This window comes from Dreissena polymorpha, chromosome 6 (genome assembly GCF_020536995.1).
Source record: "Dreissena polymorpha isolate Duluth1 chromosome 6, UMN_Dpol_1.0, whole genome shotgun sequence".
In the NCBI taxonomy this organism is placed as follows: Eukaryota; Metazoa; Mollusca; class Bivalvia; order Myida; family Dreissenidae; genus Dreissena; species Dreissena polymorpha.
This window is the reverse complement of record NC_068360.1, coordinates 3,794,364-3,806,805: the sequence shown is the minus strand read 5'-3', so window position 1 is coordinate 3,806,805 and position 12,442 is coordinate 3,794,364. Positions and strand designations below refer to the sequence as shown.

General features: G+C 33.3%; 3 protein-coding genes across 4 annotated transcripts in view; 1 reads left to right on the top strand and 2 right to left on the bottom strand.

Annotated features, from left to right (window-relative positions):
* LOC127833219 (uncharacterized) overlaps positions 1 to 12,442 on the top strand; it is a 1,273,891-nt gene that overhangs the window by 133,865 nt on the left and 1,127,584 nt on the right. The window lies entirely within an intron of this gene.
* The window catches only part of LOC127833222 (uncharacterized), a 491,760-nt gene that overhangs the window by 78,757 nt on the left and 400,561 nt on the right, over positions 1 to 12,442 (bottom strand). The window lies entirely within an intron of this gene.
* LOC127833227 (leucine-rich repeat-containing G-protein coupled receptor 4-like) lies at positions 9,267 to 12,100 on the bottom strand. Its single transcript, XM_052358385.1, has 2 exons — positions 11,962 to 12,100; positions 9,267 to 10,616 (listed from the first exon to the last, which is right to left on the bottom strand). Exons 1-2 carry the CDS (start codon positions 11,980 to 11,982, stop codon positions 9,366 to 9,368), a joined length of 1,272 nt encoding a protein of 423 aa, XP_052214345.1. The 5' UTR covers positions 11,983 to 12,100; the 3' UTR covers positions 9,267 to 9,365.

Here is a 12,442-nt window from a genome sequence, read left to right as displayed (position 1 = left end):
ACACAATATGACATTCTGCATCAATGTGTATTCATCACTATTTAGATGGTATTTGACACTAAAATGTTGTTTTAACCCTGAGCTTGTGTGTACTGTTGTACCCAATGAATTATTAATTACTTGATGTTCCATATTTTATCTTAATGTTTTGGCACCATAGTGGTAATTGTTTTAAGGTTAAAATAGTCCATTTTGCGTGGCAAATAAAAACACATTAATATAGGTTACCATAATCAGAGATACCCCATACATGCCATACATTTTCAGGCCAATTCTGGGACATTGAGCTCAATTTTCCGGGACTTTTGCAGATTTTTCGGGACATGTATACATACAGCGATATATATAGACATAAATGCATAGGTTACCATAATCAGAGATACCGGGCCCCCATAATATGAATGCCTCCTGTAGTTCATATCTACGGGCCTTAAATCACAATTAACAAAAAAAACATACAATAATGTTTTGTTTGTGCTTGTAATGTGACCTTTTTGTCAAATAATTACAATTATCATAAGTTAATGATCCAATAAACATCTTATTACTTAGTCCTTGTCCTGAGTATAACATAGCTAGTCAATAATATTTCTCATAAATACGTTGCATGACACACTTAGAGGTCTATAACAATTTAAATAACATTTACATTATTGTTGTTTAAAGACTAATAAAAAACACTCCATCTTTCAGATCTATTAGTACTAGAAATGCCAATGTTTTTCAATTTGAATACCTTGAAATTCTAAACATTGTATATTGGTCAATTAACAATGGCAAATAAAAAGAAATAACCTCCTGGCAATAATTTAGATGTTTTTGTTCAAAGAGATTTAGACCTTATATTTGTGATTTGTCTGATTTCGACACTTTACATAAAACAATTATATAAACATAGTGATATGTTGGTCTAAGAAGAAATACCATTTTTACCCGCTCAGTGTTTAGCTCTATCAGAGGAACCTGGCATTATCTGCTCCCCCTCCCCCACACTAGATGTAACCCTTCCAACCCATCACCAGCTGCTAAATCCCCCCAAAACCATCAAAAGTATCCATTTGTGATACACAATAACAAAAAAAGGAAGACATTTTTTTTTTACTTAAATACTTACTTTTTTGTTTTGTTATTGTGTATATCAAAATGACAATTTTGAAGGGTTTTGGAAGGGCAGCAGCTGGTGTGTGTGGGGGGAGGGGTAGCAGCTAATGAGGAGTGCATTTGAGCTCTGCAGGAAATTCAGATGCCTAGAACTTATGATGTATGATTGATTCGTATTATTTGTTAATTACAGGCTGTTATTTTATGGAACACTAATTCAAGCCATGTTTGTTTTTTTGAGACATTACACTTATTGTTCCAAGCAACATCATTGTGCCAAATATTTGTGTACATGTATGTGTGTGTGTATTTGGTTGATTAAGATATACCCTCTAACAAAAGCTTGTTTGTTAATTGTTGTCTGAATTTGCCATTCTTATAGTTGCTTTATAGCTTATGTATGTCACATTCAAATATGTGACCCATGTTTTATAACCTATTCATAGACTTGCCAAATGTCACAGATAGAAATCAAAATTCCTCTAAAGTCATGAACAAATCATTATTAATCAATACATGCATTTACAGAAATTAATAACTGAGTTAAAATCAAATGTTTTGATAAACAAACAGTTCTTAAATTACTCTTTATTCTGAAACTTTTTTGTTGCAAGTTTCTGGTTGTTTGAAAACTATGGCAAATGTTGCAATACAAGGGCAAACGTTAAACAAGACTAAAGTACAACATTTAAATACTCTTGAAACCGTCCAGTTTGATAAACATTGGTAGTATGAGTTTACTAAGTTCACATACAAATCATTCGAGCATGTATATTTTGGAATACAATCTCTAAGGTTCAAGTAAGAGCACAACTTGTGTGCTCTAAATGTATTATTTTAAACATGTACTTTCTGTATTTGAATAGTTTATTTGATAAGCATTGCATGTGTTGTGAACATGATGGTGTATTAATTATGTTTTATATAAGAACATGACTGTGTATTTCATTAAGATGATTATTTAGTATTTGCCAATGAGTGGAGTTTTCTACTTAGACTGTATATTTGGTGTTACATTGAACATGGAAATCATGTATCATAGATATTATGACCTCTTATTTAATGTAATATATTTATGATTTTGATTTGAGTCAAATAAAACAAAAATAAGTAGCCAACATACAGACATTGTGTTTTTGCTTTTCAAAAAGTCATTGTGAGTGTTGTGTTTATGTCATCAACACGGTATCCGGACAAACGATATCCGGGCAATCGGCACCCAATGTTTTTTTGCATACCCGGACAGTCGACACCCTGTAAATTTTTCGACTCGGACAATCTGACTGACTAATGGGGTTGTTTACCATCGGGACTTCGGTTAAAAACCATTGCCCGAGCACACTGCTTGAAAAAGATACTATGCGTTAAAACAGTCGAAAACGGCCAAATGGTCAGCCCGATTTTACTGGGCTGAACAATAAATATAATAGGGTACTTTGCAGTGTTGGTGCGGTGCTTTAATAAAAATCTTATAATTAAAAAAATAGCTTTACTTATAGTAGTTAAAGTGTTTAATATAAACCAGATACTCAACACACCCGGACAATCGGCACCCGATTTAATTGTATACCGGAACAAACGGCACCCGATTAAAGGCGATCGATAAAGCCCGTCAGCACCTTGTTGAACTAATTAGTCTAATGCGCTAATTGGTTTGGTAATATAGATTATTAATAAATCCCGTCAAACATCTGTGTTATCAAACCAATATAAGTGTGGATTGATGAACGTTATATGCTTATTGGTTTTTAACACATCTGAACAATTTACAAACATCAAAGACAATTAAAGAATTCCTAAACTTATGATTTCACCCGAAAACAACAAACTGCGAATGAAAATAAGCTTAAAAATAAGAAAGAAAACGGAAACATTTCATAACAAAAATGCAATTTATCACGACACGTACATGTGTGCGAAGGTAGTGTTTCTAAAACTACTTGTACACACAACAGAAAAAATTGAACGATAGCATACGATGGACATGCACCCAGAGACGAGCGTTTTCATGCAAGGGTGCTCTGACTTCGGACCTAAACGTCAAATCAAATCAAATATCAAATAAATTTTATTTTGAGTCGGCAAGACAATAACAAATAACATAAGCTGTGAAGCTTTTGAACCGACTATACAACAAATGTAAACAGTAAAACAAGAGTAAAGAAGCTAGTTAAAAGAAAGACAATTACTTGGGTATTAAAATACAAATACATAATCATAAGAAATACAAAAACACAAACAGTCGATACAATTTAAGGCATACAACACAAATTAATCTACAGTAGACATATTCCTTACTTTCCTGCTGGTGTTGCACTAGGAGGGGCAATTTAAGTCATGATATTATCATCATCGTGGCACGCACGGGGTAGAATATGTTTAAAACAAACAAATCAATGTAAGGATGTAGATTAGCTGGACCAGCAGCAGAGTCAGTGCAAGAAGTTATTTAAAATGACCAGGTAGTAATAAAGCATTGATGAAAACCAGAAGCAATATAAAGCAAAATTAATCGTACATTTGCAACCACAAATAAAACAATATGAGAGTTTAAAAGCTGTGTAGGAAGCTGCTGATCTATTCCTGTGGATAGGACTAAAAACTGCAATAAGAGAAAAGAAAATAAAAAACTGAACACAAAAAGAAACACAAAAGTGCGACCGGATAAAACTTATCTAAGAACGAATATCATCTCAAATCAGATTTGGGGTGAACTGATCAGCAGCTTTCTCACAATAAAACTAGTAACATAGCGAAAAGCAGCACAACTATGAGCAACACAACTATGAGCAGGCACAGGCAAACTAATATATTACAGCAACATAAAGTACAAAAGCAAAAATAAAATACAAAAGCAGAAATAAGGACAGCATAAGCAGCCGAAGAACAAAACAAAAGGAAGCAGTGTGGCATGCCGCTCCAGATCTGTGTGCCAGCTATGCGAGCCTATGTGACATTGCATGCTGAGCATTTACATTCTTTACCATTCCAGTGCACAATTAAGCTCTTAAATTGATTAAAATTGCCTGCTTTTCTGAAGCTTTCTGGAAAGGAATTCCACAGAACTGGAGCCGCATGCCGGAAACTGTTACTACCGTACTTTGATGACTTAACCTGGGGAATCTCTAATAAGTTAGTGTACCTGAAATGGTAACAAGAGTCACGTTTAAACACTAGGTCATTTAAAACAGGTGGTGCCATGTTATTTATAATTTTGAAAGTTTCAAGTGCCATAGATCTGATTCTTCTGATATACAGCCTAGGTAGATTTGCTTTACTAAGTAATTGATCATAGGAACTACAATAATCATCATATACAAAACGGAGTGCTCTTTCCTGTATTTTTTCAATTTTATCTGTATTACTTTTACCGCAGATCTGCCAAGTTAAAGGGCAAAAACTGAAATTTTATAAAATAAATGAATGAAAAATGGTCAGTCTACTTAAGCGACAGAGGTTTTTCCCTATTCTCTTCAAGATATTAAGTTGCTGAGCTGCCTTACTGCATATACTACTAATATGGCTATTAAAATTTAAGTTGGAGTCCAGGTTTACACCAAGAAGTTTAACTACATCATCACATTTTATGTTAGCATTTCTTATATCAAAAGAGGGATTTCTTGAAGAAGTTCTTTTTCCTACAGCGATTGCTTGAAACTTGTCGGGATTGTCTTGCATGCAGTTAAAAGTAAAACCAGTCTATTAGAATATTGCTCTCTTCTTGTAGAACATTTACTAACTCATCAAAATTTGAGGTACAGTACGATAATGTGTTGTCGTCAGCATAGTTATAGAGTGTGCCCTTATGAATGAAGTAAAATATATCATTTATAAATACATTAAATAGGAGAGGACCGAGTATAGAGCCCTGTGGCACGCCCTTGATAATGTGTGCCCATGAACTTACTGAGCTGCCAACTTTAATTTGTTGTTTCCTATGGGAAAGGTAAGATGTTAAGAGGTCGATTGAGGTTTTAGAGAGGCCGTAACATTTTAATTTACATAAAAATTTACGTGAGCAAACTCTACAATTTCTGTTGCATGTTCTCCTATTGACATGATTATTACCGCGCAGTTATTCGCTTTTTATGACAAAATTTGGCGTGCTGACCCATATTATCGTGTTAAGTAATTGTGTTCAGGAAATTATGTAAATGTCTCAATTTCGTATTAGCTCCATTTAAACAGGGACCTATACATATGTATAGGTCCCTGATTTAAAGTGACATAATGCGCATCTAACACTGTTGAATTGAGCTGTAAAGAATTAACAGGTCAAACGAGTTAGTTAAAATGTGGTAACTGACTAATTATCTGCAACGCATCTTGATACCAGTTGTTTTAAAAAACATATATATTTCATTCTATATTTTACATGACTGTCCCAACGGAATTGTTGCTGTAGCATATACATGTGTGACAATTTTATTAATCTTTGGTAAAATTTAAGTAAGTTTACAATATTTGCAATCTTCATTTGAACTTGTATCATCTAACCGCATGGGAGAAAGGAGACGTCCAACCGCCCAGTTACTGCTGACAACAGAAGTTTGGCATCCGAGTGTATCAGACTGAAGAGAACTAGCTGCAATAGCGATGTCATGGTTCGAGTACACTGACTTTTCAGTTAATATAACAGGGAATACGTGGAATCATATATCGTTGTAACTGTCTTGGAAATTGGTTAAGGGTTGGTTTTCTTCGCTTTTATACGGAAAGTATTGATATACTAAATGTTTGCTTACCTCATACAGGATCATTAACATGAATTCGACACGAATACACATTTTCATCAAATATTAATACATGTAATATCATTGTAACTTTCATTTGAATAGCAGTTATGGCGTGTCAAACGTTGCAAAATTCAATGTATTAACTATATTGATACATGGGATAATGTACCGGATTATTCTTGTTCTGAACGCAGGAACAATGAATACAGAGTAATGATGTCTGAAGCAATTATATATAAGTCGGAATATTAAATTTTAAATATCACAATACTATCCATTTCATATGCAATAATTTGCTCAAAGAAATAAAACATGTCACATGGAGTATCTCCGAGTTCGCTGTTTGACTAGTTCAAGAGAACCGGCATTTCATGCACTCATCGGTAATCAAATGTGTGTTTGTTTTCTAAGATTACATGACCACGTACTTGATACGATCAAATATTATATAATCGGAAATAAATGAAATTATTCTCGGTTTGATAAATACGGTATTGTAGTGGTAGTATACATGTCATTAAGAAGAGAGATTATGGCAATGGTGTAGCGCGAACAATGCACGTTTTTGTGGGCTAGTTAGCGCGAAAACGCACGGGTTTCTCGTTGTTGGGTTTATATGATTTGCAAATCTATTGAGTCGCCATTCGCGGTGTGTATTTAACAGGCACATGGTATGGACAAGGAGAACGAAATGGTGATAAAACCGCCCGCCCGCCCTTAATGAACATGTGTATGTTTAAATTATCGGTTACATTACGTTTGTAATGTTGCAATAATAAAGTCGATATTAAGTTTACTTTCAGTTCGGATTTTTAGTCCATGTGAGGTGGGATCTTAAAGCGGGTATATACGATTTTTATATGTGCTAAATTGTAATATATTGATACAAATATGTTATAATAACACACAATTTGCAAGAAAAATGATACATTTAAGACGAATTTCATAAAATACAGCAAATACAAATTAGCGCCCCGAGCCGATTGTGACGAAGATAATTCGTAATTATTTTCCTACAATAACCGATGCATTCGTCTTTTTTGTAAGTGTTCATGTGTCGTATGAATCGATATCGCTGCAGGAATTTCAAATGAACCGTTAAACTAAATTTAGATTCACATCGTACATGCATGATATACATGCTGGCGAATTCGGCTGTACAGCCTTTTTCGATTTGAGAATTAAATATCTGGCTTATTTAGCATTTTTCGACACATGTTCTTCTTAACTTTTATTTTAGTTTATATTGAAATATATGTATAATCAGTTTTTACACATTTTATATTTATTACTAAATATTTGGCAAGATCGTATATACCCGCTTTAACACGAACGGATTCCTTTACCGTGAAAGTCAATTTGTTTAGTTTCATTTATGTCTGAAACAGCTATTTTTTTCTTGATTATTTTGTTTCATATATGTGCATCATATTTTAGACTCTCTTCCTGGAGATATTTCTTCGTACATATTTATTGAAATCTTAGTATATTTACATGTCAGTTTTATAAAAAAAAATCGTTATGTTACGAAAGTTTAATTTAATAAGTTATTCTTATTTTCTATATTTTAATACGATTACTTTATCTTTTCGTTTTGGTTTGACTGGTTAGATGTGGATGTCGGTTTAATACAGCTGCCGCAAAGTTTCGTCATATGCATGTATGTAATTTTCAAATTTTTATAATATATCTAAACTAAGTATTAGTTTATGGATGTTATAGTTTGAGTAATTAGTTTGTTTCTTGTTGATGTCCGGAGTGCGTACGGGATGCTTTTGATGTTTGTTTGTCATGTTAATTTGCGCAATCAGATTGATCATGTTTTGCTAAAGAATACTTAATGTTTACAGTATAGTAATAGCTGTTTATTTATAGATTTCTCATAAATTAAAGGTTTCGTGAGGGGGGGGGGTGGGTGATGAAGGCACCCAGACACTGGTCTTGAGCCATGGGTCCTCATACGCCCCCCTGCCATTTAAAGAAAAAAGAAAGACAAACAAAAATGAACAGTAGGGTTGCGTATCCCGCTCGCGGTTTTACCCAAATCGTTTATTACTGAAGTACTACTGATTATTGTATGGGGTGTACGTGAAGTCATGTACACTTCTTTTGATCGGTGGTGATAGATAAATCTTGCAAATAATCGCAGCTTCTTTAAACAAAAATAATGTTTCACATATGTAAATTTATACGATTTTAAGCAAATTAACGTGATTAATGGGCGTTGGGGGCGTCTTGTGTGCGCTTTGGGCTTCGGCGGGGATCTGGTTATTCAAACCTTAACTCTTGATTTTAGGTTTAAACCTACCGCCTGATTTGTATGAATAAATGTGCACTATTTACATGCCACACATGTACAAGTATACATAACGACATATCTAACATAATTTAATTAGTATCGTTTCAGTTCTTTAGACATCTGAACAAGGATGTTGCACCGTTTACGGGCGCTCGAGACTCATCAACTGAGCGGAGCCATTGAGGTCGACCTCCGTTGCACATAGAAGACAAACGGGCGTCAGAAGAATTGTGTGTTTTTTTTTGCATTTAAATGTCGAAAGTTCTGTCAAATACAAACACACACTCTTATTTTGTCTTTGTGTTAATATTTGTATGGAAAACATTTTTTAAGAATAACGAGGATAACAATGATGTTTTTATCGATGATAGGATGATGATGACATTAATGATAATGATGTTGATAGGATGATGATGATGCTATGGTTGATAATGATGATGAGAACTTATTAGTATTTCAAGAATAGAGAATACTAACTTTACTCATAACTATGAGTAAGAACATTTATAATTCGAACACGTTCGTGATGCTTGTGGAAAATTATGTCCATATTTGGACAACAGTTAAAAAGTTGCCTGCCGTTACCAATGACCCAGTCTTTTGATGGAATATCGAGTAGAAATATGTAGCGGATCAAAACAAATTTATTTACATATTATTTACATAATTTCTAACAATAAGAAACCATGCACAACACTCAAATGCACTATTGATATTCGTATTTCGATGAACATTCAGCAACCCTCTAAAGTTGAAAATTTAATCACGAAAACACTTCCATGTTCACATTATGATATATAAAACACCATTCACCGTCACATGAACAAATATGTGATAACATCGAATCAGCATACAACAACATGACAATTTAGAACCTTTACGCGCATTTAAATACTATTGTTACATATCCCAATTTAAATTCTAGTATAATTTATTGTATTAACATACACACCATGCATGCATACATTGCAGTTATTTGATAGTTTTAAACACAGATCTAAACGAGACACACATCCAAAAATGGTGTATAACATAACCCATAATCATTCGTTTGTATATTCAACATAACGCAAGGCAGAGAAGTAAAAAAACTTACACACAATATACAAAATTTCGATAAATGAATCGTCAAAATCGGATCTTACTATCCGCGTTTTCTTGAACCATTGTGAATATATGTCGTCAAGGATTTCCAAATGTTATTACATGGCGATCCGTAGACAATGTTATCATGGGCAGGCAGCGAGGGCGTATTTAACAAACTGCATGTTGCCAAGGCAGGGTATACTATCGGCAAATGTTGCATTTACTTGTTTCAGATTTTGCAAACTGGAGCATGTGCAATCGATAGCATTCATTATTAACAACTCAATATTTAAATTTACGACACTATCTGGAATATGCGTCAACATGTTACCGGTTAGATATAACTTGCGAAGTTTTGTGTTTGTGTCGAATGCATGTATATGTATTGTTGTTATTCGGTTGTAATCAAGAATCAATACTTTTAGCTTTGTGAGTCCTCGAAAGTCGTTCGCATTAAGTTCGGTGATATTATTAACTACAAAATTGAGCAATTCTAGTTTATTCAGTGTGTGAACGAAGTTGCGGATTCTTTCGAGGTTAAAGCTACTAAGCTCCAATTCCAAAATATTTTGCATGACCGTTCCTTGACTGCACCTTTCAAAAGGCCTCATATCTAAATTGCTATTTCCCCAAAGCCAAAGCTTAGAGACGTTTATTTGATTGTTACAAATCACATCACTTAAATCTACAATGTCCGTCCCTCCTATATTTAACTCAATCCCACGTTGACCGATGCCATGTATATCGAAATTCTGAAACGAATTTCCAGAGTAATCATTATACCTAACGTATTTTACATGGAGATTATTGAGTTCTACTGGCCAACTATTATACAAAGTCAAACTGAAACTGAATTGGTACAAGGGACTGATGTGTTGAATCATAGAAGCATCTAAGGTCATAATCGGATTTTCTTCTATTTCTAACACTTCGATATTTCTTAGAATACGCAGTGCTTGTGGGATTGTCGTCAAATTATTAAAACTGAGATCTAAAATAACTTTAGTATTTTCTAGACCAAGAAATGCCGAATCGCTTACGGACGATATTGAATTATTGGTCAAAATAATTCCGAAGAAGTCAACGTTGGACAGCTTTGGAAGGTCTCCAAACGCTTTATCAGGAACAGATTGTATATAATTGCTATGCAAGTCAACGGTAAAGTTATTTCCACCAGGATAGAATGCCGTAGGAAGATTCTGAATTGCAAAGTTTGGTATAGATCTGAGATCTCTCTCCTCGCATCGTACCAGTTTTACTTCGGTTTCATCTATGTAGTTATACGCTAACTGCTCTTCAACGCAATTGCATATCCCGAAACAAACATCGCCTCCAGACAGCAGAAATGTTTGTATTGGATGACACAAAGTAGATAACAGCATGGTCCACACGAACTGAAACGAGTATAATATTAATGGTATAAATAATGTTAACTTTTTACTTTGGTCATTTTACAACCTTAAAGTAAATTACAGTGCATGCATATTCATTTACAACTCCTAATTTGTACATTTTCAAGTTACAAATACAATATCTCTAATAATTATTTTATTTGTATAATAATGAAAACGTGCTATCATTTTTAATAGACGTAGTAGACGTTTTTTGATATTTATGATTAATAAGATATGTATAGATTACATTGCGTGTATTTTAACGTAAGAGTACTTTGTAAGATCGTGTTAGAATCAATATACTGCATTTAGGTTTTGAATATAATAGCTGCGTGTGATCCAACATTTTGTATAGTAAAGCCCGTAGTAAAAGCCTTTCTATTGTAAATATACTCATTGGTCAACCTTATATGATGGAACAAAACTAGCTTTGTACACTTACAGACTAACAACGCAAAAATAAGTTCCAATCCGGAGAATATCTTAGTAAAATAAGCATTTCATGTAAAATACACATGTATCCCTCCATTTAATAATTCAATTGTAACTAGTTTATAGCTTAATAACTCACTCTTGGTCTTATGCAATCACTACAAAAATCTAAATTGCTATGAAATGACCCAAAAACAAATCAACCTACGCCTGTAATAAAATTGATATTGCATTACCGCACACATTACTGAGTGCAATTCAATAAGTAATTTCAAGTATATTTTTAAATTGAAACAATAATGAAGGTAAACACAACAGCACATTTAAAAAGACATGTATTCAAAATTAAAATATGTATCTTTTATTTGAATTCATATTTTAAAATTCATTGAAAAAATAACGGATGTTTGAAATGTGTAAACCAATCTCGAATTGTAGTGAACTGTATCGCTTTCATTCGTTTAACACGTTTTCAAGCACGGTGGCTTTATTAATCTCCATATATTTTGTTAACTATCATCCACATTTTCAGAAGGAAATGAGGACATGATCAACAAAATAGACATGATTAGGGCATTCAATGCAATTACAAATGCATTAAATATTGTTTGTGCATCCGTTGAAAAGCATTGTTTTATTTATTGGTTATAATATAAATAATCGATAGAAATAATAGAACAGAAATAGAAATAACTAAATATACTATTAAATAATAACAATAATTGAGATCTGATTGAAGAAATGCAACGTTTGTTGAATGATAATTGTCAATTAATTGACTCTTATGTTTAAATAAAATATTCGAATTCTTTTTACTTTCATATATAACTTGTGTTTATTTTAAACAAAATCATAAATAAACAATTATGTTCACAAACTTAGGTTAAAGAAATCATAACAAACTTTTACTTACAACTCGGCTTTGGTCTGACATGGTGTACGTGTTGTCTCTGATTCCAAGATCATGAAATGATTCTCCACAACGTTTGGCGCCTTATTTATACTGAAATGAGCGTGATTGAGTTTCACGATGTGTTCATTAAATCAGGAACATTGGTTGAACTGGTTTGCTGCTGTTCCATATCATTCGAGATAAGACAACACACAACTTTCTGTCTCTAAATGTTCGTACTATCTTGTAATATATTTCGTATCTCAATTGTCGGACACGAAAAAAAAAGTATTATTTTTTAAGTGTCCAAAAACTTGGATTGTTAACGGTATACAATTTAGGACTGAAACAAAGTGCCTGTTCAATGTTTTTTTTAATGAGGACAGTGTGAGATTTTATATAGGTTTCTGTAGTAGGTCTTGTCTTAATCGAATACTTTATATTTGCATTTAGCATGTTGTTTTATTTAGGTTTCTGTAGTAGGACTTGTCTTAAGCGAATA

Excerpts from the sequence above, each read along its gene's own strand:
- LOC127833227 (XM_052358385.1), bottom strand. The coding sequence starts at position 11,982 with ATGTCAGACCAAAGCCGAGTT. Across the intron at positions 10,617-11,961 it reads TGTCAGACCAAAGCCGAGTT|TTCGTGTGGACCATGCTGTT; the intron begins GTAAGTAAAAGT and ends TACTCGTTTCAG.